The sequence below is a fragment of the Aptenodytes patagonicus genome, chromosome 13 (assembly GCF_965638725.1).
Source record: "Aptenodytes patagonicus chromosome 13, bAptPat1.pri.cur, whole genome shotgun sequence".
Lineage (NCBI taxonomy): Eukaryota > Metazoa > Chordata > Aves > Sphenisciformes > Spheniscidae > Aptenodytes > Aptenodytes patagonicus.
In genome coordinates this window covers 4,633,644-4,656,968 of record NC_134961.1, presented here as the reverse complement: position 1 = coordinate 4,656,968, position 23,325 = coordinate 4,633,644, and the positions used below count along the sequence as shown (strand labels likewise).

The 23,325-nt window shown below is 37.9% G+C and overlaps 1 protein-coding gene across 15 annotated transcripts in view; it reads left to right on the top strand.

The window, feature by feature from the left end:
- Positions 1-23,325, top strand: part of TNRC6A (trinucleotide repeat containing adaptor 6A) — a 96,636-nt gene that overhangs the window by 52,550 nt on the left and 20,761 nt on the right. For 14 of the 15 annotated variants that reach the window (XM_076350696.1, XM_076350701.1, XM_076350700.1 and 11 more), the window contains 4 exons: positions 3,775-3,865; positions 7,650-7,671; positions 15,679-16,014; positions 20,266-20,313. In XM_076350696.1, the coding sequence (XP_076206811.1) occupies positions 3,775-3,865; positions 7,650-7,671; positions 15,679-16,014; positions 20,266-20,313 (497 nt within the window). Of the gene's footprint in view, positions 1-965; positions 1,053-3,774; positions 3,866-7,649; positions 7,672-15,678; positions 16,015-20,265; positions 20,314-23,325 lie in introns of all 15 variants that reach the window. The other variant, XM_076350702.1, reaches the window with a different exon arrangement.

Here is a 23,325-nt window from a genome sequence, read left to right as displayed (position 1 = left end):
GTTTGTGATTTGTCTTGCACTGCAACTGAAATAGAGGGGTGTTGGAAATAACATTTTTAGATTTTTTTTTTTTTCCCATATCTTAACACATTAGAAGCAATTCTTTTAAAAAAGAAATAACTAATGCTTGCTCTCTGTTATTAGAAAACTTTAAAAGACAGAATTTGGTCTGTGGAAACTTTTTAGAGCGGTGGTCTGTCTGTAGTACGTTACTGTGTATGTAGGGTGGAAAGAATACTGGTATTGTTTGGCTGCTCATTGTCAAAGCATGCTACCACTCTACCTCTGGTAAATACCTGCAGTGTCAGACTGCTTTTGTTAACACATGCAGCATGAGTTGATGGGTACTTGTAACAGTCACCCTAAAAGTGGTAGAGGAGAAAAGGGATGCTGGACATACAATAAATCAGTGTTATTCCAACAGAAGGGAGCACTGGGAAAAGACACAAGTAGAGGATGAAATCGGATTTGCAGCGAGAACAAAGATCTCGGCAAGTAGGGATGAAAACTGGTTTCTGTTTTTATTGGTTGCTGTACAGATACACGTAGCCGTGCTCCAAAGGTTTTTTGTTTACAGAGAGAAATCAGAAAAGATATTTGTAATTAAAGAAATACTTGTTAACTTCGTGAATATAAAACTTTCCTCCCTCCAGACAAATTGATTTTTACCATCTAGATAAAGTCTAGCTGTTGTCTGGCAGTATTAATAGTAATAAAAATAAATTTGAGAAAAATGCTTGAGTTACCCAAAATGTGGTCATATGATTTTTTTTGTCTTGTGCGCTAATGTTAATAGTCTCAGAAGTTTCTGTGCCCTATAAATATTTAAAGTATTGCAGGCTTTTTTCTCCCACAATGAATGTCATGTGAAAGTACTACCGTATCTCTCTTTGTTTGAAACTAATATTAATAATAGCCAAGTGGCCACAAGCTTTGAAATTTAAATACAAGTATCGTTATTACAGCATTGTCCCTACTGGGAGGAGAACCACTTTCAACATCTTGCTGAAGAATCTCACAACGGGACAGAAGACTAGTTTTAAAGTTTAAAGGTAGAACTCAAGTGGGCAGCAATAACGTGATAAATAAAAAGAATGGCAGTATTATGCAGAATGCAAAATAGAATAAGCTGCTGGCTACCATAAAGAGAGGACCTGATGAGCTGCTGTTTAGTATTACTTACATTGGTACCACCTACAGTGAGAGGCAGGTGCCGTAAAAGTGCTGTTTTGTCTAATTAAAAAGTGAGGAAATTATATGAATTCACCACAGTGGAACTGGGCAACTGGGAACTGGAAGTCACATGTGGATTTAAAAAAAAAAAAATTAAAAAACCCCTAAAAACTGATGCCTGCACTCATTTTGAAAGGAACTTGAGCTGTGTTAAAAGTAGAATTAACCGATTATTTACATATCTAAATAAGTAATGAAAGTTTTAATACTTGTGGAGTATCTTGTGTTTTACTGTGTTCAATTGGCATTGCTTCTGACATACATATACATATATAATTATCTTACTTGAAACTGGAGGATTGTGGTTGTAGGTAGTTTGGGGTTAAAAAGGAGCCCAGTGTTTCTAGGCAGAAGTAAACCACTTATTGACTGCCCCTGATTGGCATTGTTAGTTCATTTCCCCTGCAAAGTTTTGTGTAACAAGGTTGTCTTTTGTTTGATAATGTGAGTATGTGCAACTATGTGTCATCGAATGAGGGTAACTTTTTTAAGGGAGATTTTAATACGTTCAAAGTAATTGTGTAATAAAATCTCTTCTGTTCTGCCTTGCTTAGTATGTGAAAAGCATGGCAAAGGTAAAAACAGTGCTTTTTATGTTCAAAGCTGAATTTTGGAGATTCAGACAAGACCACTTACCACAAACGGGGGCGTAAATTCCGTTCCATTAGTTGTTTCTTGGCTTTTTCTTTTGCAACAGTAAATAATCTATGTGACTAATGAGTTTTACTGTCCAGAGCTCTCCACAGCAGCTTTGAATCTGAGCACCTCTTGTTACTTCAGCTGCAGCTGATCAAATAGAAAGTGTGTACAGAGTCACCAGTTACCTGTGAAACATTAATTTAAAAGAGAGATACTAATCTCTAAAGGTTATTCAAAGAGTAAATTTGGTGTCGTCTTCCTTTACTTAGCCAACATGTGTGGAGAGTTTATTCCTACACCCCATTCAAAATATCATAGAAATTAGGACTTGTCTGAAGGACGTGGTTTGCCCAGCGAGAGGGTAGATGTGCGGTGGAGCTAGTGTTAAGATTCAGGACGTCAGAGGGATGTGTGTGAAACTTCAGAAAGAGATCTGGAAAAACATTTTCAACTTATGTTTTTAATCTTGTCCACCTGACTATATCATCAGGGCTTGTGGGCCAAAAGCTTCCAAGCTTTTGAACTTAGAAACATTCCTGACCCTGAAAGGGCAAAGAAGAGTCTTGCAAGTTGGCTTTCTAGTACACAAAAATGCTTTATTCTCTGAATCTGAAACTTTGAACTAACTATTAGTAGGCTCCCTTTCCCTCTGTTTTACAGTGTTCTGGCAAAAGCAAACTGCTGCCACTGTTTTTATTTTTATATTCAGCTTTATTGTTGCTTTCTAAACTTCAGAATCCTTCTTTCTGTGAGCAATTGTTTTTATTCTTGTGTATGAAACAACTAACTGATCTTCAGTTGCACATTCCATGTTGTCACAAGCTTTTTGCACAATTAGCCCAAATGCTTTTTTGTCTGCCCGTTACCACAGTCTTTTCTGTCAGTTGCGTTTGTGTGGAGTTTGTTCTTGTTCTCATCTCTCCAAGCCTGGCGTTAAAGAAAAGTTTGTTTTTGTTATCATTAAACTTGTATCAGGTACTAGTTCCTACTGACCCTGATAGCTTGCAAGTCTTTAGTTCTTCCTGCTTTTTATGCTCTCCATGTTCTCCCTTTTGTCTTGCCTTTGCTGAAGTCTGTTTTTAAAAGAAAACATAGTGTAATCTGGAAAGTGGTGTTGCTGCTAAGCCTTCTGTTTTAGCATGTAAAACTTTGTATTAAGTGAATTTAAATTAATGTAACGGGTTTTGTTTTCACATTTGTCAAGTTACAGTTCTGTCACTTGTCTAATGCGCTCTAAAATTGCTCTGCTATTGAAAGCTCTGGTCTGACCATGCTCTTCAGTCCTTGTTCCTGCTAGTTCACGTGTCCAGTCATACAGATACACAGCCAGTCGAATTAGCTCACTGCTCAGGCAGGAAAATGTGTATATATTGTTTGTTGGTTGGCAGAGGTAGTGTTTAAGATCAGTGAGCTGATGCAAATTCCTGCATGGCTCTCTAGGCACTGGTGTTGGTGCGAAAGGGTGTGGGGTGGCTAGGAAGGAACCCATTGCTTGGCTTATGCTGAGCATGGTCAGACTCCGTGCTGGGTCAGAGCTGATTGCATGTGACAGTGGGGAAACGTGATGTGGGAGAGCTCAGTCATACAAATTCACCATAGCAGGTAGAGATTAAATAACATCTGAATTTGCGCTGGCTTTTGAATCAAATTAATGTCTAAGCCTTCATTGTAAGTTTTGGAAAAAAAAATAAAATCTTCCATGTAGCTTGACACTGCATCTGCTCTTAAAGTTTGTCACTTGCGATTTGCAGTGAAAGTACATAGTCCCTATAGAAATATTATCCAATTAGAAGTAAAATTCCCCAGTTCCTTTTGGGTCACTCTGAAATAATTGTTCTAAAATGAATCTAAGTGTGTACAGATTGTATTTTGGGAGAGTTAATTACAAACTGTGTGGTTCAGGGATTTAGTGCACGAAGAGGAAGAACAGTTGATGGAAGAAAGGAAAAAGAGAAAAGAAGACAAGAAGAAGAAGGAAGCTGCTCAAAAAAAGGTATGTTGAACATTAAAAAATAAAAACCCGTGCTTGTGGGTTACTTATGTTTCATCACTAGTAAATACTGTTTTAGCTGCTGTTATTCAGAAGTGTTTTCTTTTTAATTTAATGTTTTAAGCTTCAAATGTACTGTCGGTTACTTAGTGGTAACTGACATATTGAACATCTTGATTGGCTTTGTGTACAGTTTCTTCAGAGATTAAATATTCTTCTGAAATGACCATTCTTTTTCCTGGTTGTCAGTTGAAGCGGTTTCAAGTTTGAAAACTTCCTCAGTGTTAGTGCATTTATTAGTAGAATAAAATTACCGATTATTTTTTTTTTTAAGATAGTGGCTTCCTGCTGTATCCTTACTTTAATATATCTTCTTACCCTTCAGTGTGGAAACATACATGTCATAATGCAATTTGCATTAAAGAAGGTAGATAAAAATGAAAATATTGGCAGCAAAGGTGTTTTGGGATGGAAACATCACAGAAATGCTTGTAAACACTTCAGAATTCCTGTTTCCTGTCAAGATATTGATCATGGCAGTTGATTCTAAATTTTGACCCTAAGCTTGAGAGGAGCTTGTAAATCTGTCTTTAAAAACATGTTCATTTCAGGCTTGTATTTGCTAACTGGTGGTAGCAAAGTGAAGCTGCTTAACGTTTTTTCTTTGATTCCATTGACTAATGCTAGATATTTATTATATGGTCAAAAAATCGGTAGTCAGCTCTCCCTGTTTGTTGGCCTAAATAAAGGTGTTTGTTGTACACCTGTACAAAATTAGGTATGTCTAATCTTGTAACAAATCTAGATGAAATAGTACTGGAGGAATACTCCTAGAAGAGGTATTTGCTCATATTTCAGAATGAGAGGTTGTTTTCAGTAGCAGACAGCAAAGCTGCATAATAATTTTTGGACCTCAATTGTAAATTTATAACTCATTTTCCTCTTGGAATTCTTTTTTAATCAGAAGTAATGGGAAAGGAGCTGGTTTACTTGTAGAATTTGAATCTTTTAAATAAGTGATTCTTCGTAGCTGACTTTCTCCTCCAAAATTCAGTATTTTTGTGAGTTTGAAAGGCGTGTTTGAGAGTGAAATTTGTAGAAGTAAAAGCATAAATATTTTTTTGAAAGTGAAGAGACTAGACCTTTGCCTAAAATTTAAAGTTTTGTTTACACTTTCTTCTGCTACGGAGCACCTGCTAGACACTTCTTCAGAAGCCACAGGTCTTTACTGATGTGCTGTATTCTCAGAGGAACAAAATGTTGAGTGCATGGACTTCATACATGTATCAGGAATTCAAGCAGCTTCTATGGACAAAGTAGTAGGATGCCACGAGGATGCTCGTGTGCGTTCCTGGAGAAGCTTAAACTTGATCTAGATTAAAGAGAATATCCCTCTGAAAAACCATGGTAACAAACAACTGCCAGTTAACTTGGCTGTTTAAAAAAAAAAAAAAAAATCCTAGTACAGACGTGGTTGATTCTAGTTTAAAATGAAGACTTGTTCACGTAGGTCACAAGGAGGGCAGAATCCCTTTTCTGTTCTGTTAATATTCGTGGGTGGTTTCAGATTGACCAGAATTGCTCTTTTTGTTTTGTAAGCTAGCTTTTTCTGTTTGATCTCGTAAGAATGTACTGTTTTGTATTATCAACCATAGGCTCTCTAGCAAAAACTTTAAAGCATTTAACTGTGCACCAAGTACTGATATATTTTGGAAGTCCCTAGCTGAAAAATGTTCAGTTTTTTTTTTCTTCTAGAGAATAGCACCTTAGTATAAAAAGCAGTAGCCTTATCCTATGACCCTTTCTCTTCGCTGACCTCTTTGGGTGCTGTGGATAGTCAGGAACAGCAAAACATTTTTGAAAAATTCTAAGTTGTCTCATTTTCCTGTTCATGGGTCAAGTGCCAAGCTAATTAATTGATTTTTAACTCAAGTCACAATTGGGGAGGGGGGGTAAGATTACAAGCTCTCCAGAGTAAGCTCTAAACACGTGCATAGGCATGGCAAGAACTGAAGAGGCACCATGTAATCATACTGCGGAAGGAAAAGCTAACGCTTGGGTTTTATATATACTGTAGTTTTCTAATAATTGGAACTAAGAAGAGTAGTAGGAGAACAGCAGCAATCGCAGAGGTGTGACACTTAACAGAACCTACCTTCTCTAAGTTGAGTAGTGCTTTTATCCTGATGCTGAGCAGCTTTCGTGGGACATCAACTGTTGTGTTCCATTTACCTTTTTATGATCGTATAAAATTGTGTTTTGAATGCCTGGTTCCAAGCCAGCTGCTGTGCATACAGTACCCTGGAGTTTGAAGTGCATATAAAACTTCCCAAGCCTTCAAAACACTTTTTTTTTTTTAACCAGTTTTGTTGAACAAAGAGCATAATGAAAAGTTGTAACGTTATGTAGTGTCCTCAAGTACAGCAATTGCCCTTTGGAGTGTGAGGAGGAGGGGCAGTGGTATTGGAGGAGTCAGGGTAATAAGGGTAAGGTAGGCAAAACTGAAAATGAACGTGGTGTGGGTGTTTTGATACACTCATGTAAGCAGCCATTGGCTTTATTTTTGCTTTCTTAATTCTAGGGGCTGATGCATTACTGTTAGTAGAGTGGATTTTCTTCAGAAGAGATTTTACAGTCTTCAGCTATTTTTAGCAGTCTCTAAGGGCATAAATAAAAAAATGAAAAGCTTATGCTCAAGGTTTCTTGGGAGCAAGAGGCTACGTTTTGAACTATTGGACAGTATAACAAATTTTTATATGTATCCTTGCCTTTGTCAGCTTAAGAAGTTGAAAAAGAGGGTTTTTCTGTTAATGTACTCTTGGATTCTTTGAGAAGTGAGGATATGGCACTGAAGGGACATTAATAAAGTTTCAGTAGTCAGCCCTAACAGTGCTAATGTCTGAATCTAACAGAGTCTTACATCAAATCAGTGAATTGATAAATTCTTGCATTCACATGCGCTCTCTTTTTTCTCTCTCCTCAAGGTTTTAATTACAATCATAGACAATCATAGCTTAAGTATTACCGCAAATTATTGCATACTATGAATATATGCAATATCATAATTAAAATGGGTTGTATACAGCTACCAAAGTGACCATATCAAATTAGATCTCATTTTGCTTTGGTGATAGTGCATTTTAAAAGTGATAATAAAGAAAACTCTAGTTTCAGATAGGAAGAACTATGATTTGTGCTTTTGAGAGGTCCTTCATGAAGTCAGTTTCACTATGTTTTATAGTTAAAACCGCACAGTTAAGGTGCGGTTAAGAACATGAAGAAATGTTTCTCTCCCCATTTTTATCCTATGATAAAATTTTATTCAAATAGATCTCTTATCTTGGCCATATCACAGGTGTAACCAGTTGAATCTTGGAAATGAAAGACTTAAAGCTTTTGCATTTACTTTCTTACTTCCTTTAAATTTCTAGGTCCCTCTCTCTTCCCCTGCCGTTTTCTGCAATAAAAGTGGTGGAGGTTCCTTGCTTCCAGGCACAGTTTTTAACTCACTTCAAACATCTTAATTTGCAAGTTTAATTCAGTCTGTTTCATGTAGTTATCTTTCAATTAATTTTGTCTTCTATAATGTTTAAACAGCTTTCTAGGCATAAGGAATAATAGGCATGGGTTGGTTAGAGAGACACTTCTGAAGTAGATAATTAAATAACTTTAAAATATTTTAAAAGAGGAAAGTCAAAAGCTAATGTTGCTTTATGAAGTGGCACATGCACATGTGGTTTTTCTCTTATCTGCACAAATCACTGACATTTCTTTTTTCTTGTTCTAGGCCATTGAACAAAAAATCAAAGGTAAGTTACTTTAGAGTTATTTCTGTTCTGTATATTATTTCTGCATTTTTAAATATGTTGAATCGAATTGGTCATCTGAAAGCTCTTCTCAAACTAAAAGATGGGATCCTTGAAACTTCAGTTGCACTTTTTCAAACAGTGACCACAAAGACTAGAAGAGCAATGGCTAAGGGCTTATTCCAGGGATTGGAGTCTGCTGTTCTTCCTATTTTCCATTCTTAATTACTTATACAGCACCAGGCATATACATAACACCTTGAGTTCTCTTCCTTATTTGCTTTTTTCCTTCCCCCTTTTTGCTTTGTTTGAAAAGTGCACAAACACTCGTAACGCTTCAAGTATGACCATGTATAGATGCACGTAATGGATCTGTTTGAAACTTAATTATCAAATATTCTAAGTGCAGCTGGGGTTGGGAATGCTTGATAGACAAGTAATTGATAAGTCTAGTTTTAACTAACTGTTGCGTATGGAGAGTTCATCCTGACAAAATGATCAAGATGACAGTATCTGAAAGCTGTAATTTTGATGTTCAGTGGCAGGCTGGGAACACCAGTTATTCTGAATGTTTGTGGGTTTTATACAGATCTCCATTCCTACCAGCTTCTATAAAGGGGGAAAAAAAGATTCTTTTCACTTTCTTTTTAATTCTAGCTCATAACCTGTTAGTTGAGAAGTGGAGAATAATTGCATAAGTGATCATGTGGAGTGCTTGCTGAATCCCTGTTTTCTGGGAACATTTGGTTTAATTTAATACTTACTTGAGCAGTGGTAGAAACAGGAGCTCGGAAGCCCTGCTTAGCGGAGATGCAATTACTGTTGGAAAAATCAAAAAGTGTTTGAAGTGCTGTTCTGGTATGAAGCTGGTAAAATGGTAGAGGACATACTGCGCTTGAGAAGAGGCAAAGAAACAAATGAAAGTGTCTGTTCCCGAGGTGTGTGTTTGAAGAAGCGTGCTAGTTTGCATGTGGTTGAAATGGAGGAGGCAGGTTCTCTGTGTAAAAAATGCGCCGATTCTCCTGCCGAGGACTGCAGTACCAATTACCAGGTATCAGGAGACATGATTACGTCTAGTTTGTTTAAGTGTAATGTGTACTTTACTGTGTGTGTTTAAATGGGGGGGGGGGGGGGGGGAGATTGAGTGGGACCGATAGGTTTTCATTGTGTGACGATGCTCTGCGGAGGGAACGAGGGCAGCCTGGGTTCTGTGTCTTGGGGAGTTCTTCTATGTGATGCTTTGAGGAGGCTGATGTTTTGGTTGTGGAGTACTGATTGCTTGAGGCAGAAGGAGCTGCCAGAGCATGGTGGCTGCAGGAGTGTTAGTGCACCGTTCCTACAGCCGATGTCAGTAATGGAAGCTTATGTTCTGTATGTGCAACCATCCTGTGGGTTTCATTGTACTGACTATAGGTCCTGGCCCTTCCAGCCTGACTCTGGTCACTGAAATCAGCTGGGAATTCTATGCTTGTCTTTAGGCGCAGGACTGGATACTTAATAAAAGTGCTGGAAGAGTATTATAATTAATAAATATTCTTCACTTGTTTTTTAAAGCACCCTTTTTCAAGCAGTGCATGGAATTGCATTTGAAGTACAGGCTAAGCATTTGTTTTCTTCTGTATATTCCTGCCATAAGGCTTCTAAGATAATATACCAGATTTAAAGAATTGTGAAAGTGTTTGATTTTATTCTGAAGTAATAAAATATATCTGAAAAGATAGTGAAGAAGGAAAACTATAAAATACTTTGCTGTAAATAATAACGTCCATTTTGAATGAACATTTGACCTATGTACTTATGCTGCACTGGCATCCATGCGTCCCATCAGGGATGAGGCTACAAAAGCAAATGGCTAAAAATAGCATGAAGACAGGAGGGCAGTAATTCTGTTCAGTAGGCTACCTGATGGTAATCTTCAAATTGAAAGAAAACGCCTTTCTTTTGAAGGACAGAGTAAATCTCCTCCCCCCCCCCCCTTTTCTCCTTGGAGGCCTGATATTTACTGATGGAAATATTAAGTTCCAACTTTAATGTTACATTATTATTAAAAGGGTATTTCAGCAAGTTTAGCAGGAATTTAGAGTTGTTAAAGAAACGCAAGCTGACGGTCCTTTTGAAGTACAGACATGGGATTCAGATATGCAACTTTTTGCAACAATTTCTGTAGGAACAAAATTTGTTGCTTATGTTGCGCATAGCTCTTTCATTGTTTCAACAGTTTTGCCTACTTGTATTCAGGATGCAAATTAATGTTTCATTAGTTTCCAAGTTTCCATCGCATTAATGTCTTAAATAATTTATTCTGTGCATGAGCTGAAGATAAAATACAAGAGTATAGGATCTTTAAATAATTCAGAATTATGTTCCTTCTTTCAGAAAAGTAGCTGGTTAAGTGGGTGGGGGTGGGTAGGGAGGGCGGTTATTTCTTGGTTTTAAGCATAGTTTGGATGGCTCCAAAATGTTGTTTTAGCTAAGGTAGAATTTGTTGTTGAACCAGCTGAAGTTGCTACCAGTGTTCATGTAAAATTATAAGACTACCTTCCGAGGAGGTTAATAGTGCTGATTTTTTTTCTTCTTCCTGTTCAGGATTGGGAATGGAAGTAATGAAGATGATGCTAATATAAATGTTTCTGGTACAAGTAGCATTTTAATACTGTAGTATTAAAAATGCATGTTTGTCATTCCTGTGGATTTCAAATATTCTAACCTGTCTAGTTTTATACATCTGGTTTTATTAAAAGAGGAAAGAGGCAGTTCATAGGAGTTAGAGATGAATGTATTATTTAGTTGCTAAGTGGAAGGCTTCTCTGTGCAGCAGCTAGCGTAACAAATTCGTACATCCACAAGTGCCCTCCAAGTGCTCTTGTACCAGGTATTTTAGGAAGAAATAAGTATCATTTGAAAGTCCTTATTTGTTGAGAATACTGCAGAATTGTCAGTTGTTGTGGTATTCCTTCTAGCTTGGCAAAATATGTATTTTTGCTGTGTTTAATGTTAGTACTACTAAAGACAGACAAATCAATCCATTTACCCTGAATTTCTCCTAAAACAGGACTGCAAACCGCACTGTGGCCAGGAGTAGCTAATGATAAGCCAAGCACTAAAGTAAATGCTATTTCAGAAGAATGTTTGAGTTCTGTTGTACATGCTCACTTCAGCAATCGTGGTGTACTTCTGCAGAATGAGATTTCATTATGAGATGAAATATCTTTTTGCACACGCTTTAGTGTATGTACATAATACCCTAGTGAAGTAATTTATAAAGTTTGAACAGTAATGTTTCTGTTAATGCCAGTGTTGTGGTTAGTTGTTCTGAATGCTTTTGTGCTTTGCGAAACAGTACAAGCTAGAGCTGAAAACATCTGTCAATCTTCAGTTCTGAATTCCCCTGCGTTGTAGAAGGCAGAGGCATAAAGTACGACTTTTATTGCAGAACAGAATAAACTTTGAATCAACCACTGAAATGGAAAGTGCTTTTAAAAATAGCTGGGTGTGGAATTGAAATCTTTGACTCATATTTCCCACCTTGGAAACTTCTTACTCATTTTCTTGTCTGTGAAGCAAAACTGCCTGAATACACTAACTCTTCTGTTTTTTGTTGTGTTGTTTTTTTCACTTGCCTAACTATGCTTTTCCTGATTGGAAAAACTGTTATGTTAGCTTTTAAATCTTGAAAGCAAATAGCAAAAATGAACAGAATAAGAAATGCTTGCTGTTAAAATTACCCGTAAGAATGGCATACAACTTACCTTTGTGCGGATCTTCAGGGGTTAATGAATTGGCAAACAGTTAGATATTTTCCAGATCAGCTAGCTGAGCTTACAGCTGCGGCCATTTTTCCACAACGAAAATTCTAGCACTACATCTTACGTGTGTCAGCTTGAAAGCCAGACTTCCTCTGTTTGCCCTTCAGCATTCCAGCACTGACAACTCTTTGGGGCATGACACGCAGGGAGAGAGCATTACAATACATTTTTAAGAGGTCAGCTTCAGCAGCAGCAAGAAGAAACATTTAAATGACAGCTTGGTGCTGCTCTTTGTGTGGTTTAGTAGACGATTTGATCTTTGTACGCTGATTTTGTGCGAGTGAGAAACTTTTCCATCTGCATTAAAGTTATTCAAACAGCTGCCATTTTTTTTTTTTATTGGAGGGGGAGTTTAAGTCACTGGGCCCCTACTCCAGGAGGAGTTGGCAGGCAGCACTCCTGGAGCAGTAAAATGACACCATGCTTCTCCTCCATTTTCTAATGAAATCTGCAGAGTGGGAAAGCAACACAAGTTGGAAGCGTCTGTCTTTGGAATCTCTCTGTAAACTGTAACTTCACCATCCCCTGCTTTGTGGGTTTTCAGCAGGTTTGTTCTTTATGAAAATCTGTCATTTTTAATATTCATTTCTGTAAACTTGCTATTACTAGTCAAGTAAATTAACTGTGATAGACTGTAAGTCTGTTAATATTATCTTTCTGCCTTAATATGATTCAAAATAAAATACTGGTGTGCAGAACAAACTTTTATTAAATGAGCAACTTGTTTATAACAAATTAAAACATTAAGATAATGATTAAGGGGTGTTGGAATTTATAGTAGCCATATTGGAATATTAATGTATTATTTAGCCTTCTGAGAAGTTGTGGACCAGAAAATGTTGGACAGGATAAATTGTATAGCTTAAAACTTATTCTGTGGTACTTAGGGAAGCGAAGGCGAGGGAATTCTGTTGCACTTCTGATTAATTTCAGTTTGAAATTAACCTATGAATGTAAATTCTGCATATTGTTTAGTATAATCATATTATCTGGTAAGATTTCTATTTAGTTTGCTGATCATAGTAGAAAGAATTAACCATATTTGCTAAGGAAATGAATGCATAGAATATATGAGAAATACAATTTTCTTAAACTGTTTGTGAAGTCTTGTTCATGTCGTAGCTTAGGGGCTGGCTTGGCAGAAAGTAGCTCGTTTATTAGTTGCACTCTTTTATAGTTGAAAGTGATTCGATAACAGAATCCCATGGACTTGCAGTTAATAATATGCACTTTGTCTTAAAGTAGCTTTAATTAGGAAAGTAAAGTATAAATGTTGCTGCATTGCAGTACTGCCCTAAACATGCTGCTGCAACTCTGGACGTCTCGTGGAATGTCATATAGAAATGATTTTACTTTATCTGAGAGGAGCGATTGTGTGTGAATGGTAGTAGTAGTGTAGGAAAACTGAATGTCTTTCATTGATCATGTTATGGGGTGTTGTATGTTGGATTATAAATCTCTTCAAGCGAGGTGTACTTTCCACTTAAGCTGACAATAAAAAAAAAAGCTTAAATACAGTGCGCAGGAGGCTGAAGGATGTATGTGTCCCTAAGTGGTGCCAGTACAGTGTGACTACTTTGTTGGCTTGATAATGATATACTGGCTGCAAAAAGTGGTTGTTTTCCGTGTATCGCTGTCAGCACACCTCAGGTGTAGGCTGAACTGTGCTTTAAACTGTAAAGAGTAATTAGTGTGAATCAGTTGCAGCAGGAGGGATATTGATAGATCAAAAAGTTAAGATTTGGGCAGTAGTTACACAGATTGTGGCATGTGAAGAAAATTTTTTTTTTTATTTCAAAACTTGTTGCAGTACCTAGACCGCAGAAATGTGCTAAGTGCTTATGCATTAAATTTTTGACAAATTCTTACATATTTGCTAAAATAATGTCCCCTACCCCCAAAGACTTAATTTTCAGTTATTTTAATTATTTTTAAACCAGGAAATTTTAAAAGGAATAAATGGAAATAGATTTGTTTAAGACTTCTTTGTATTTGTGGAATTCAGTTTTGATCATCATTTGTTGTCACATTATATGCATCAGAACATTGTGTAAGGAATCAGTTGCCTACTTTTTTAATGTAGGTAACAAATTGATGGAATCTGATACGGTGTTGGTGATTTTTATCAACTTGCCAATTTATCATAATAGCTTTTGAATACCTTCTATTCCTCATGCTCTGTATATTAAATTGACTTACGTCTTGGCCATTCCTCTCCTTAATCCTGTCCTTCTCCAGTCAGCTGTGAAATAGAGAAGGCTGGGTTGCTGCTGTGTCAGAGCAGGGGAGATGGCGCGGCTGTGGAGCGAGGGTGTTGGTGAGCAGCTGAAGCTGGGTATTCCTCCTCTCCCCTTGAGACTTTGGTCAAAGGCCTGTATCTGGCCACCTGTGAAACAAGGAGGTCCCTAAAATTTTTCTTTTCTACTTCTCTTAAGTAGCCTAAATATAATATATTAAAACTACATTTTCGGTCATGTAGTAACGATATTCCTGCTGCTGCCATGCCAGGAAATTGTTAAATGGAACACAGCAGGGGAATGGTTTAAGGATGCTGCTCTCAAGCTACAAGTCATGTATGTTTAGATGCTGCCGGTGTACAAAACTATTCTTGAAAATAAATACAGCCTTATAGTAACTGAAACCCGATTTGTCATCGGGCACCTCTTCTCCCAGCAGTGCAGAGCAAGAGCCCTTGCTGGTCCCGAGCAGTAGTACCTGCCTCAGTTTCCCTCTTTCCTAGCACGCAGGGTCGGTCCTCTTCTGTAGCCTGCCACCACATTAGAGGTGCCGTTGGAGCAGTTTGATGGAGCTGTGTCCTGAACTCTTCTCTCATAGGATCTCAATGAAAAAAATGTGGCGTTGACTTTACCCTGGGTCACTTTTCCCCTCTGTTGGCTGTACAGACCCAGAAAGGGTTGTGTTGCTGGGGAAGGAGTGACCTGTAGCTAGTAGGAACCTCTTTAAATGTTTTTCACCAGCAGAGTTGCATTACCGAGCTGTGCCCTTGCTGTTAGCAGCAGGAATGCTGCAGAGATTAAATTATTTTTCTTTCAGTAACTTCTAAAACTGCCAGTTTCGTTTTGTGGAATTCTGAGTAGGGATGGTGGCTTGACCATGTAGGCAGGTCGGTGCTGAGGGAGGTCACGATCGAGTCTTGAGGTATCTCAGAAAGTTCCACAGTAAATGTAAACATGCTTTATGGATATCTCATCCAAGAAATTTGAAAAGTACATTAGCATATCAGTCATGTAAGGGATTGGAAGTACAGCTTACCTGTTACAGTGGTTGGGATGAATGGCAGTAGCACCAGGAAGCACGCATCCAGTAGCTCACGGTATTCCTTCCTATCCGTTGAGCCTGGTTTACTAACCAGTTACCTACACCTGAACACCCCCATACTTACCGCCCTTGCTTTTGTACTGGTTGGGGTGGAGGTGTTAAGTTGAGGATGTTGCAGTTTTCCCTTTATTCAGCGTCTGAGTTTGGTGTGTTCACTCACCCTTGACCTCTACAAATTATTTGACCTTCATCTTGCCTTGAAGTGGCTGTGCTGTCAAGACTGAAAGATAATTTGGGGTTGCAGTTGCACATTTGGTGTTTTATCAGTGCCGGCACAGTCCTGCTAAGCTGTGTATGGGGGCTACCTGTGCTATTAGCTTTTCCTGCTGGCAACAGATTGGCTTAAGGGTATTAAAGTATTTCCCTTTGGATGCTAGGATTGATAAAGCAGGCAAGTCTTAACAATGCGTTCTGTACGTCCTGTTCATTTCTTGTTCTTTTTGTGCAAGACATAACATTTTTCTATACATAACACTTAAGTTTCCCATTGGAATAAGATTTTTTTTAAGTACTTAAATATTTTTTTAAAATAAAGTTTAAATGCCAAAATAAACTGGCGTAGTGCTGATGTGTCAGAAAAAGCTGTAGAAAGCTTGTTAGTAGTAGTGTACTTTAACTGAGATAACTTTGTTAGGATTGATAGCAAGACATATTTCTGCTTCCAGATCTGTGCTATTAAAGCTGTGTGATTATGGGATAATTGAGCTTTTAATGGGGAATGAGTTACAACTTGAATCAGAAAAAATGCTGCCATTACATACTATATAAGCACATCTAAGAATATTGACTTAGTCTTCAATTTTTTTAAGTTGCTGTTCTTATGAATAACTTTGTCCAACTTTCTTTTTTTTGGGGGTGGGGGTAGTGCCAGAACAAACAAAGACAAGTGTAAGCCAGCCTCAGCCTGTCACCTCTAACGGCACTTCCACAGTAACCAGCACTAATAATAATGCCAAGCGGGCCACAGCCAACAGTCAGCAGCAGCAGACCTTGCCTCGATACCCTCCTCGTGAAGTACCACCGCGATTTCGACACCAGGAACAGAAACAGCTTCTGAAACGAGGTCAGCAGTTACCAGTTATAGCTGCAAACCTGGGATCTACTCCTAAAGTATTAAACGGCCAGTCAGGAGGCAGCACTGTCACAAATAAACAGCCAGTGACCAACGGAGAAGTGCCGAACAGCAGCAAAAAACAGCCAGGTGAGGGGGATGTACCTTGTTTTCCTTTAACTAAAATCGAATAGTTTAAATTCAATTTTCAGTTAAATATTTGACCTAATATTATTTAAACTTTAAATGTAAGCTGTAGCATGATGAGAGATTTTTCCTGTGTCGTAGCTTAATATTACAGGATGGTTTCAGCCATCTTTGTGCAAGTTTCGTACTGAAACTTAAGACATCTTAGTTGCTCATTGTTGCCAGTGGCGTACAGTAGACATGTCTGTTTCTGAACAGATGTTGAAGCCAGTACGACCACTGCTATGTTCTGAACTTCCAGTCTTTATCCTAACAATTGATCCAAGCACGGTCACGGTACGAAGCATCTTTTTTGCATCCGGTTTTGATACACAGATCTCACAAGGAAGGGTCTTTCAGACAGTTCCCAGAGCGTTCTGAACAGCATCTCAAGACTTTTGTTTTTTCTTCATATCTAGAGATATAGATAGGGTACAACTTGTTTAGAATATCAGAATTTCTTTTTGTTGTTAGGTCAGAGTTTTTCTTTGTTCATCTACCTGAAGCTAGGTTGTCTTACAAAATGGATCGACCTTTACCTTTATTACTATTAGTATTTAAGTAAAGTTATCCTTTATTAGTTTGGCTTGTTATGCATCCTCTTCAAATACCCTTTTAAGAGTAGTAAACTTATCTGTTACATGTGCATAATTTGCTGTTCAGTGAATGTACTAGCAATTTTTTGGGGACAATAAGGGCAGTCTATTTTTGGCTGAAAAAAAGTAACTTTCTTTGTAGGGATCTACAGATCCCTGTAGATTTTCAAAGGGACTTGGTATTAATGCATGCTAATGCTTAATATGTTGGACAAATACTTTCTTATTTTTATACTTGTATTTATTTTTTGACGTGCACGTAGCAGTGATGTGCACTATCTCACAGATAGTTTCTTCTGAAACTTTACTGAATTCCCAGTGTTTCTCAAAATTAGTGTTTTATACACTACAAAGGATGTGACTCCTAGCCCCTTCAGTTACAGAAGAGATTTCTGGAAAATAGCCTTGATCTTTCAAGTTTTGGTTAAATTTTGAGCTGTTGTGATTACTGAGTCTTGAAGAAGCAGTATTTAAAATGAAAGTAAACAATCAAAGCATTGGAAGCAGTTTATCCACGTGCCCCCTGAGGCATGTTTCTGATACTACTTTCCAGTATTATTTTTGTAACGTACTGATAGAACTCTTTACCATTCCAAGAAGTGATTTTTAAGCAGTTAATTTTTTTTTTCACTTCACCTGTATAATTTTGTTCCTGTCTATAGTCAGGTTTAAAGTAACCTTTCATATACTTGCTTGCTCCTAAGGTGAAACTTTTTCTCCAGCGTATATCCTCTACTGGTCAAATTGTGTGGTAGCAAGTAGTGATTTAAATAAAAATTCACATGTAAACTAATCTAAGAAGTATTACTCTTTATACAACCTATTAAACCTCCTAATTGTATCTATCTAGAGGGTTTTTTGAATATGCTGTCCTTCATTTCACTTTTTGTGAATGCCAGCCCAATATTTAATTAGTTGTATTTGTATATTGCATTGTTCTCAGTTTTGCTCAATTTTGCTTGAATTTGTGCTGGTGTGGCTGGACAACCTTTAGGCTGGGAGATGTCAACGTGTCCCTGTGCAGTGCTGCCACAACGCTATACTGAGTGTCTGAGGCAACTGCTTTGCTGGGAGTAGTTCTGTGGTTTGAATAATACATTAATTATTAGAATAATATATCTACACGTCCAGCTGGTAACTAAAAGGTTCCGAGAGCCTTTAGGGGAGAGAAAGGCTGGCCAAGTCACTTTCCCATCTTAAGAAAATGTTTGTTTTGTCTGTAGCGTCCTGTCAGTCACTGTACTGTCAGGTGTCTGTTAGCTGTGTGCTGTGCTCGGGGCGTTCCTGTGTGTGCAAGGTAGACCGGTCAGAACCGACAAGTGGGGTTGGGAGGCCAGGATCTCGTTTTCTTGGTGCCGTGTATCTGTACGCTTGACAGATCTCTTTCCTCTAGTATAACCAGGAATAATGTCTGGTTTGGATGTTTTGTCGTGTTCTTTGAGAAATGTAGGTAAGAAGTTAATGTAAAGAAAAATAAATTTTTCAGTGCTGGATTTTTGTAATGACTTCAAAAATCTTGTCTAACGAATTGCCTGTGAGTTAATGCGGAGGTGGCCATAGTCCAGCAGCATGCAAGAGTGACTTAATGTCTTTTGACACCTTTGTATCTGAAAGGAAGTACTACTGTCATTTGCCTGCCTCAGTCTTACTCACTCAGTCTCCCTAGTTCCTCTTTTAGCCTTCAATGACAACTTCTAGGTACTCTCCTTGTTATCTCTGAAATTAAAAATCTCATGAAATTTGTCATATCTGTAGATCCCTTCCTACTGAAAGAATATCCATGTACAGGCCGTTTGGGTTAACAAATTTTATACCTTAATGAATGTCTTTGAAGATTGTTAGGTTCTTGACTTTTTTTTTTAAGCATTACCTGTATTTTAGGGCTAAAAGAAAAACTGTAGCTTGAAATGTTGAAGTCAAAATTGCTGGAGTCGGGAATGGCTCCAGTTGTTTTATCTGTCATTCCCTGACAGACCCCAGGGTAGGCGCTCTCCCCAGTTCCAGCTGTGGTTATAATGGTTTGGTAGGTGCTTTGTAAAAGCCAGGGAACACAAGTACTGCTAAATTTAAATTCTTCCTTCAACTGCCCTGGCCACAGTAAGTTTTTAAGTCTTTGGTATTGGAGAATTTTTTAATTACATCAGTGGTCAAAAAATATATCTCTTTACTTGTGCTTTGCATGGACAATCATCTTCTCTTTTGAAAATTAACCCACTTTGTTTAGAAGTAAAGCTTAAGAAGGGATAGTCCTGTGGGTTGGGGTTTTTTCTGCTGTTTTTAGGACATTTGGCATATCTTTTTAATAAAGACACATAAGTGAAGCTCATGCCATGTAGTACTTCTGAAACAGATACAGTCTTGTACCAAGATGGTTATTTTAAGAAATCTGCATAAGTAGCTCTTTATCAGAACATTTTCATACCCAGTTCAGTTGTTTGCTTTACTGAAATTTTCCCCCATGTGCAAACTTCACATGAAAGGAAGGTCTTGAATGCTGCCTTGGTATGTTTGTTTGCCTCTGTGCTTTGTAACACATCAAAATAGCCAGGTGGTTATTCCACAATGAAATGATTTATATAGTGAACTAAAATATTTGCCAGCAGTAATTGCTTGCAACTGTGGGACAGAACAAAACAGGAGAGCACCATCAGGCTCCTGGCGTTAGTCCAGTTACTTGGATTCCTCCTTTGACGCGAGTGGGTCTCACTTTATCCTTGTGCATCTTGCAGCAGAGCTGCAAAATTACGTTACAGCCAAAGCCTTTGGAAACAAAAGATTCCTCCTGTAACTTGAGGGTTTTTTCTCAGTTATTGTAGGAGTCAGGGAAGAAGTGAGCAGTTGGGATTTGCAGTTAGTAGCGATGGAGGTTGATTTAATATAGGAAACATTGCCTTAAATGTAACGGTTATGGTCTCCAACTGTAAAATTTGTGAATTTGAAACATTAACTTTGATTTCGTATGCTGTCTATAGGACACTTAGGAGGAAGAAGCTATGAAAGAGTGGTAAATGAAAGTTTGTTGTGCACACGCTTAGGATAAATCAGAGTTGGACTGTACTTAGTTATTTCTGTTTGCTAAATCAGGTAGCAAAATAATGACTTTCAGGTGGAGAAAGTGTGCCATTCAAAGAAGTGGTATGAACTTGCTTAAGTGTCAGGGTTGACCTCTGAAATTCCAAGTTAGTAAGTCAAGAATTAACTGGTTTTGGTTTCGATGACTATAAATTCTTCCTCTTTTTCATATAAATCAAACGTTTAAAATTAAGGACATGTTAAATTGGTTAATTAAATGCGAAATGTATAAAAACTAACTAGTAGTGGGAATATTTAGTTAAAGTAGCAAAATTGCTAATAATTAAATGCTACATGTAGAAAGCTGGATTTGCTATCAGTGTGTCTCTTCCCTGTGGTGTGTTCAGCACCGTGGGAGAGGCAATTCAGAACTTGCTTGTTGCTAGCATGGTCAGTAAGATTGAGAGATGGCTCTTAAGAGAAACCTTTCCTGAAAAAAGGGGGCTAATAAACGGTTTAAAAGTAATGAGTGGTTTGGGACTGTTCTCAAAGGGCTAGTTTACTTAAGTAACACTTCTGTAATTTTCTTGCTTTTTTTTTTTTGTAGGCATGCCTCCCATTCGGGACTTGGTGAGCCACTCCCCTAACCAGTCAGGTTAGCTATTTAAATCTCACCTTTTTTTTGCACTGTGTGTTTGTAGTAGTTACATGTTTCACACAATTTTGTCTGATTTTTTTTTTTATTCTTTGGCTTATGTTTTTCAATAGCATGTGCTGTGTGAATGACTGGCTTAAGTATACTTTCTATGTGCTGTTACATACTACATTTGGTTAAACATTTTTAATTTTCTAAAATAACGTCAGAATTCATACCAAAACAGATGTTTCAACTATGTGGCACCTTAACTTTAAAATACTCTTTTTTTTTACCTTTATGCTTACATGTTAAATTGCCTTTTCGTAGTATTAAATTGAATAATCTGTGCAAGCCTGTGCTTTATATCGGAGACATTTCACAGCACTGTGGAGGAAATCACGTCTGGGGGCCTTTCTATTTTGAATGCTGAGTTTATGCTGGGGTAGCACGTACATGGAGGCCTACAGCTGTGTGTGTTGCTTACTGGATATGATTGTGAAGAACACTTGTTATTTATTTTTAAGTAATATTTTGGAGCGAATGTGCTGTGTGAGGACTTGGGGACGTGCCGTATGAAATGCTCTGGAGTAACGCAGATAGTGCTGTAGGATGGTTTGTACTGGCTCTGTTTCTGGCTGTGCCACGTGCCCGTCGGGCTGCTGTGGGCACAGTGCTTAGGAGAACCGTTTCGTGTTGCATCTCTTCTGTTTACCTTGAAGACTGCTCTCAAAGGGGTGAAGTTAATCCTTCTCTCCTCTTCCTTCCCCTCTCTTCCCTTGTGTTGAATTTGGCTACTTAGTGAGTCAGTGCAGCTTTTTTGTGATGGAAAACTAACCTGAGGGTTCATCTTTTTCCCTGTGGCTCAGCGAGCTGTCCTGACTCACCGCAGTGCTGCAGGGGTGTCAGGGCCAGAGCCCCTGGTGGGAGGGGGCAGAGGGGAGAGAGAGTGTGCAGGACCGTCCCTTTTAGGAGAGCCACCAGTTGTGCTGGGTTAGGTGCAGAGGGACGCTGTACCCGCGTCCTGGCAGCTTTCCTGTCCTGCATTAACAGTCAGGAAACTATTGCGGAGACAAACAGCCACATCTACTAATTCTTGGGTTGGAGTACTTTAAGAAGACAAACAGACTTCAAGACTTTTTTCTCTACCACAGAGAAACAGATACGTGGTGTTAACAAACAGGTTTTATTTTTCTGGTTTTGTCGTTTTGTAATAAAGGTGCTTTTTAGCTTGTTTACTAAAATGCATTTTTTCATAAGGACCGAAGGTACAATAATTGGGAAGGTATAGTATTCACAGTCTGTGGGTACCAGTATGTACTGGAACTGGAAAAGGAGACAGATTCAGATATTTCTTAATTTATACTTCTCAATCCTACTGTTTAGTTTAGACCATGTGATGGTACTTTAAAACAAACAAACTACTTCAGAAAATACATAGTTTCCTGCAAACATTTCCTGCAGGGGTACCTCGTAGCTAGAAAACATTAAATTATTGAATTACAAATTATTGAAAAAATCTTAGATTACTGAATTTTAAGAAACTCAGGTTTGTGTAAATTTTTTTTTTGTCCAGGATTTAAGCAGCAAAAGTTCAGTTGCAGCTTCTAAATAGTTTTTGGGGAAAAAAACAAGCGTAGGCTGTTATTGGCTCGTTTTGCTGTGCACCAAATTTAATATGTTGTCAGCTGTAATTTTTTGATTTTGAGGGTGTTTTTCTGATTTTTCGCATCTGGCAGATACCAGAAATAATACCTTGCTTATTCGGTATTTGTATACTTAATCTCAGAAGTTCGTGGGTTGTGGAGATTCAGATAGGAATATTTCAGAACAGTGGCTCGTACTAGAAATCACTAACGCACATTTATGTCCAGGAAAAAGACTGTTAGTCAAGGTAGTTTTGTATGTAATGGAATAAAATTCTGGATGACTGGAAATTAATCATGATATGCGGTTTGTGTATCGGCTCGTTACAAACTGTGTATTGCATCTAGATTAATATAATAGAATTTTAATAAATACAAGTTTTCTTTTTATGTATTCTATTGTTGTGCAAATTAGGGTTTGTTTACCATTTCACTCTGTCTTGTAGTCATAACCTGTATCTCTTTCTCGACACTGAATTCAGGCTGTTTGCCATCTGTATACTTCAGTGTTGTTTTTAAAATCGATCATGTTATTGGGATGATGTTTATGTAATCAAGATTTTGTTTTGTTAGGGCAGCTTTTGATGCTGTTGATTCTGTCGTTCGTGAGAGTGCAGACAACTCAACTTTTATTAGTCTTTTAATACAGGTTAAGTGTCTTTTTTTAAAATATCAGTGTAGGATTTGAAATCTTGGGTTTTGTTGGACAACTGCTTACATACTACAGTGTTTTTTCTAGTAACACATTAAACGGTGGTTCTGGGTTATGTTCAGCTGAACGAATGTCTTCCAGTTCTCCCATGGATGCTGTGTGGTTCTCCGCTTCAAGACTGCGGAGCTGCCAGGCACTTCTAACTATTGCAGTGCTATTTCTACCTGCCACAGGTCTCTTCCCATTACTCCCTGTTCCAAAGTGCTGTGCCAGCACCCTTGTTTCTCATGTTGTGATTCCTATGTGAAGCTTAACTGATTGCTTCGATGCTCTCAAGCTTCCATCATGCTGGTTGCTGGAGGAGCAGTGCGTGATCCCTGCTCTGTGCTGCTCCAGGCTCTGTACTCGTGGAGGCAGGGTCTTTGGCTAGATTCTTTTTCACTGGAGGGTGAATAATGTTGATACTGATTAAAAATTATTTAAGAATAGACCAAAACTTGTTGCGCGTCAGTGTAATACTCAGTAAACTGTCCATAGTAACTTAAATGTAAGCTTTTTCTTGTTTCTTCCTGTTTCCTTATAGATCAAGATTATAAATTCAAATAATGCAGTATTTAAATTTTGTTAGTCTGATTTAAAAATGTGGAATTTTCTGCTTGTCATGGTGTTCTCAAATTCCTTTTGAGAGATGGAAACACTGAAACAAGGTCTCTTTTTAAATCTACATCAACTGTG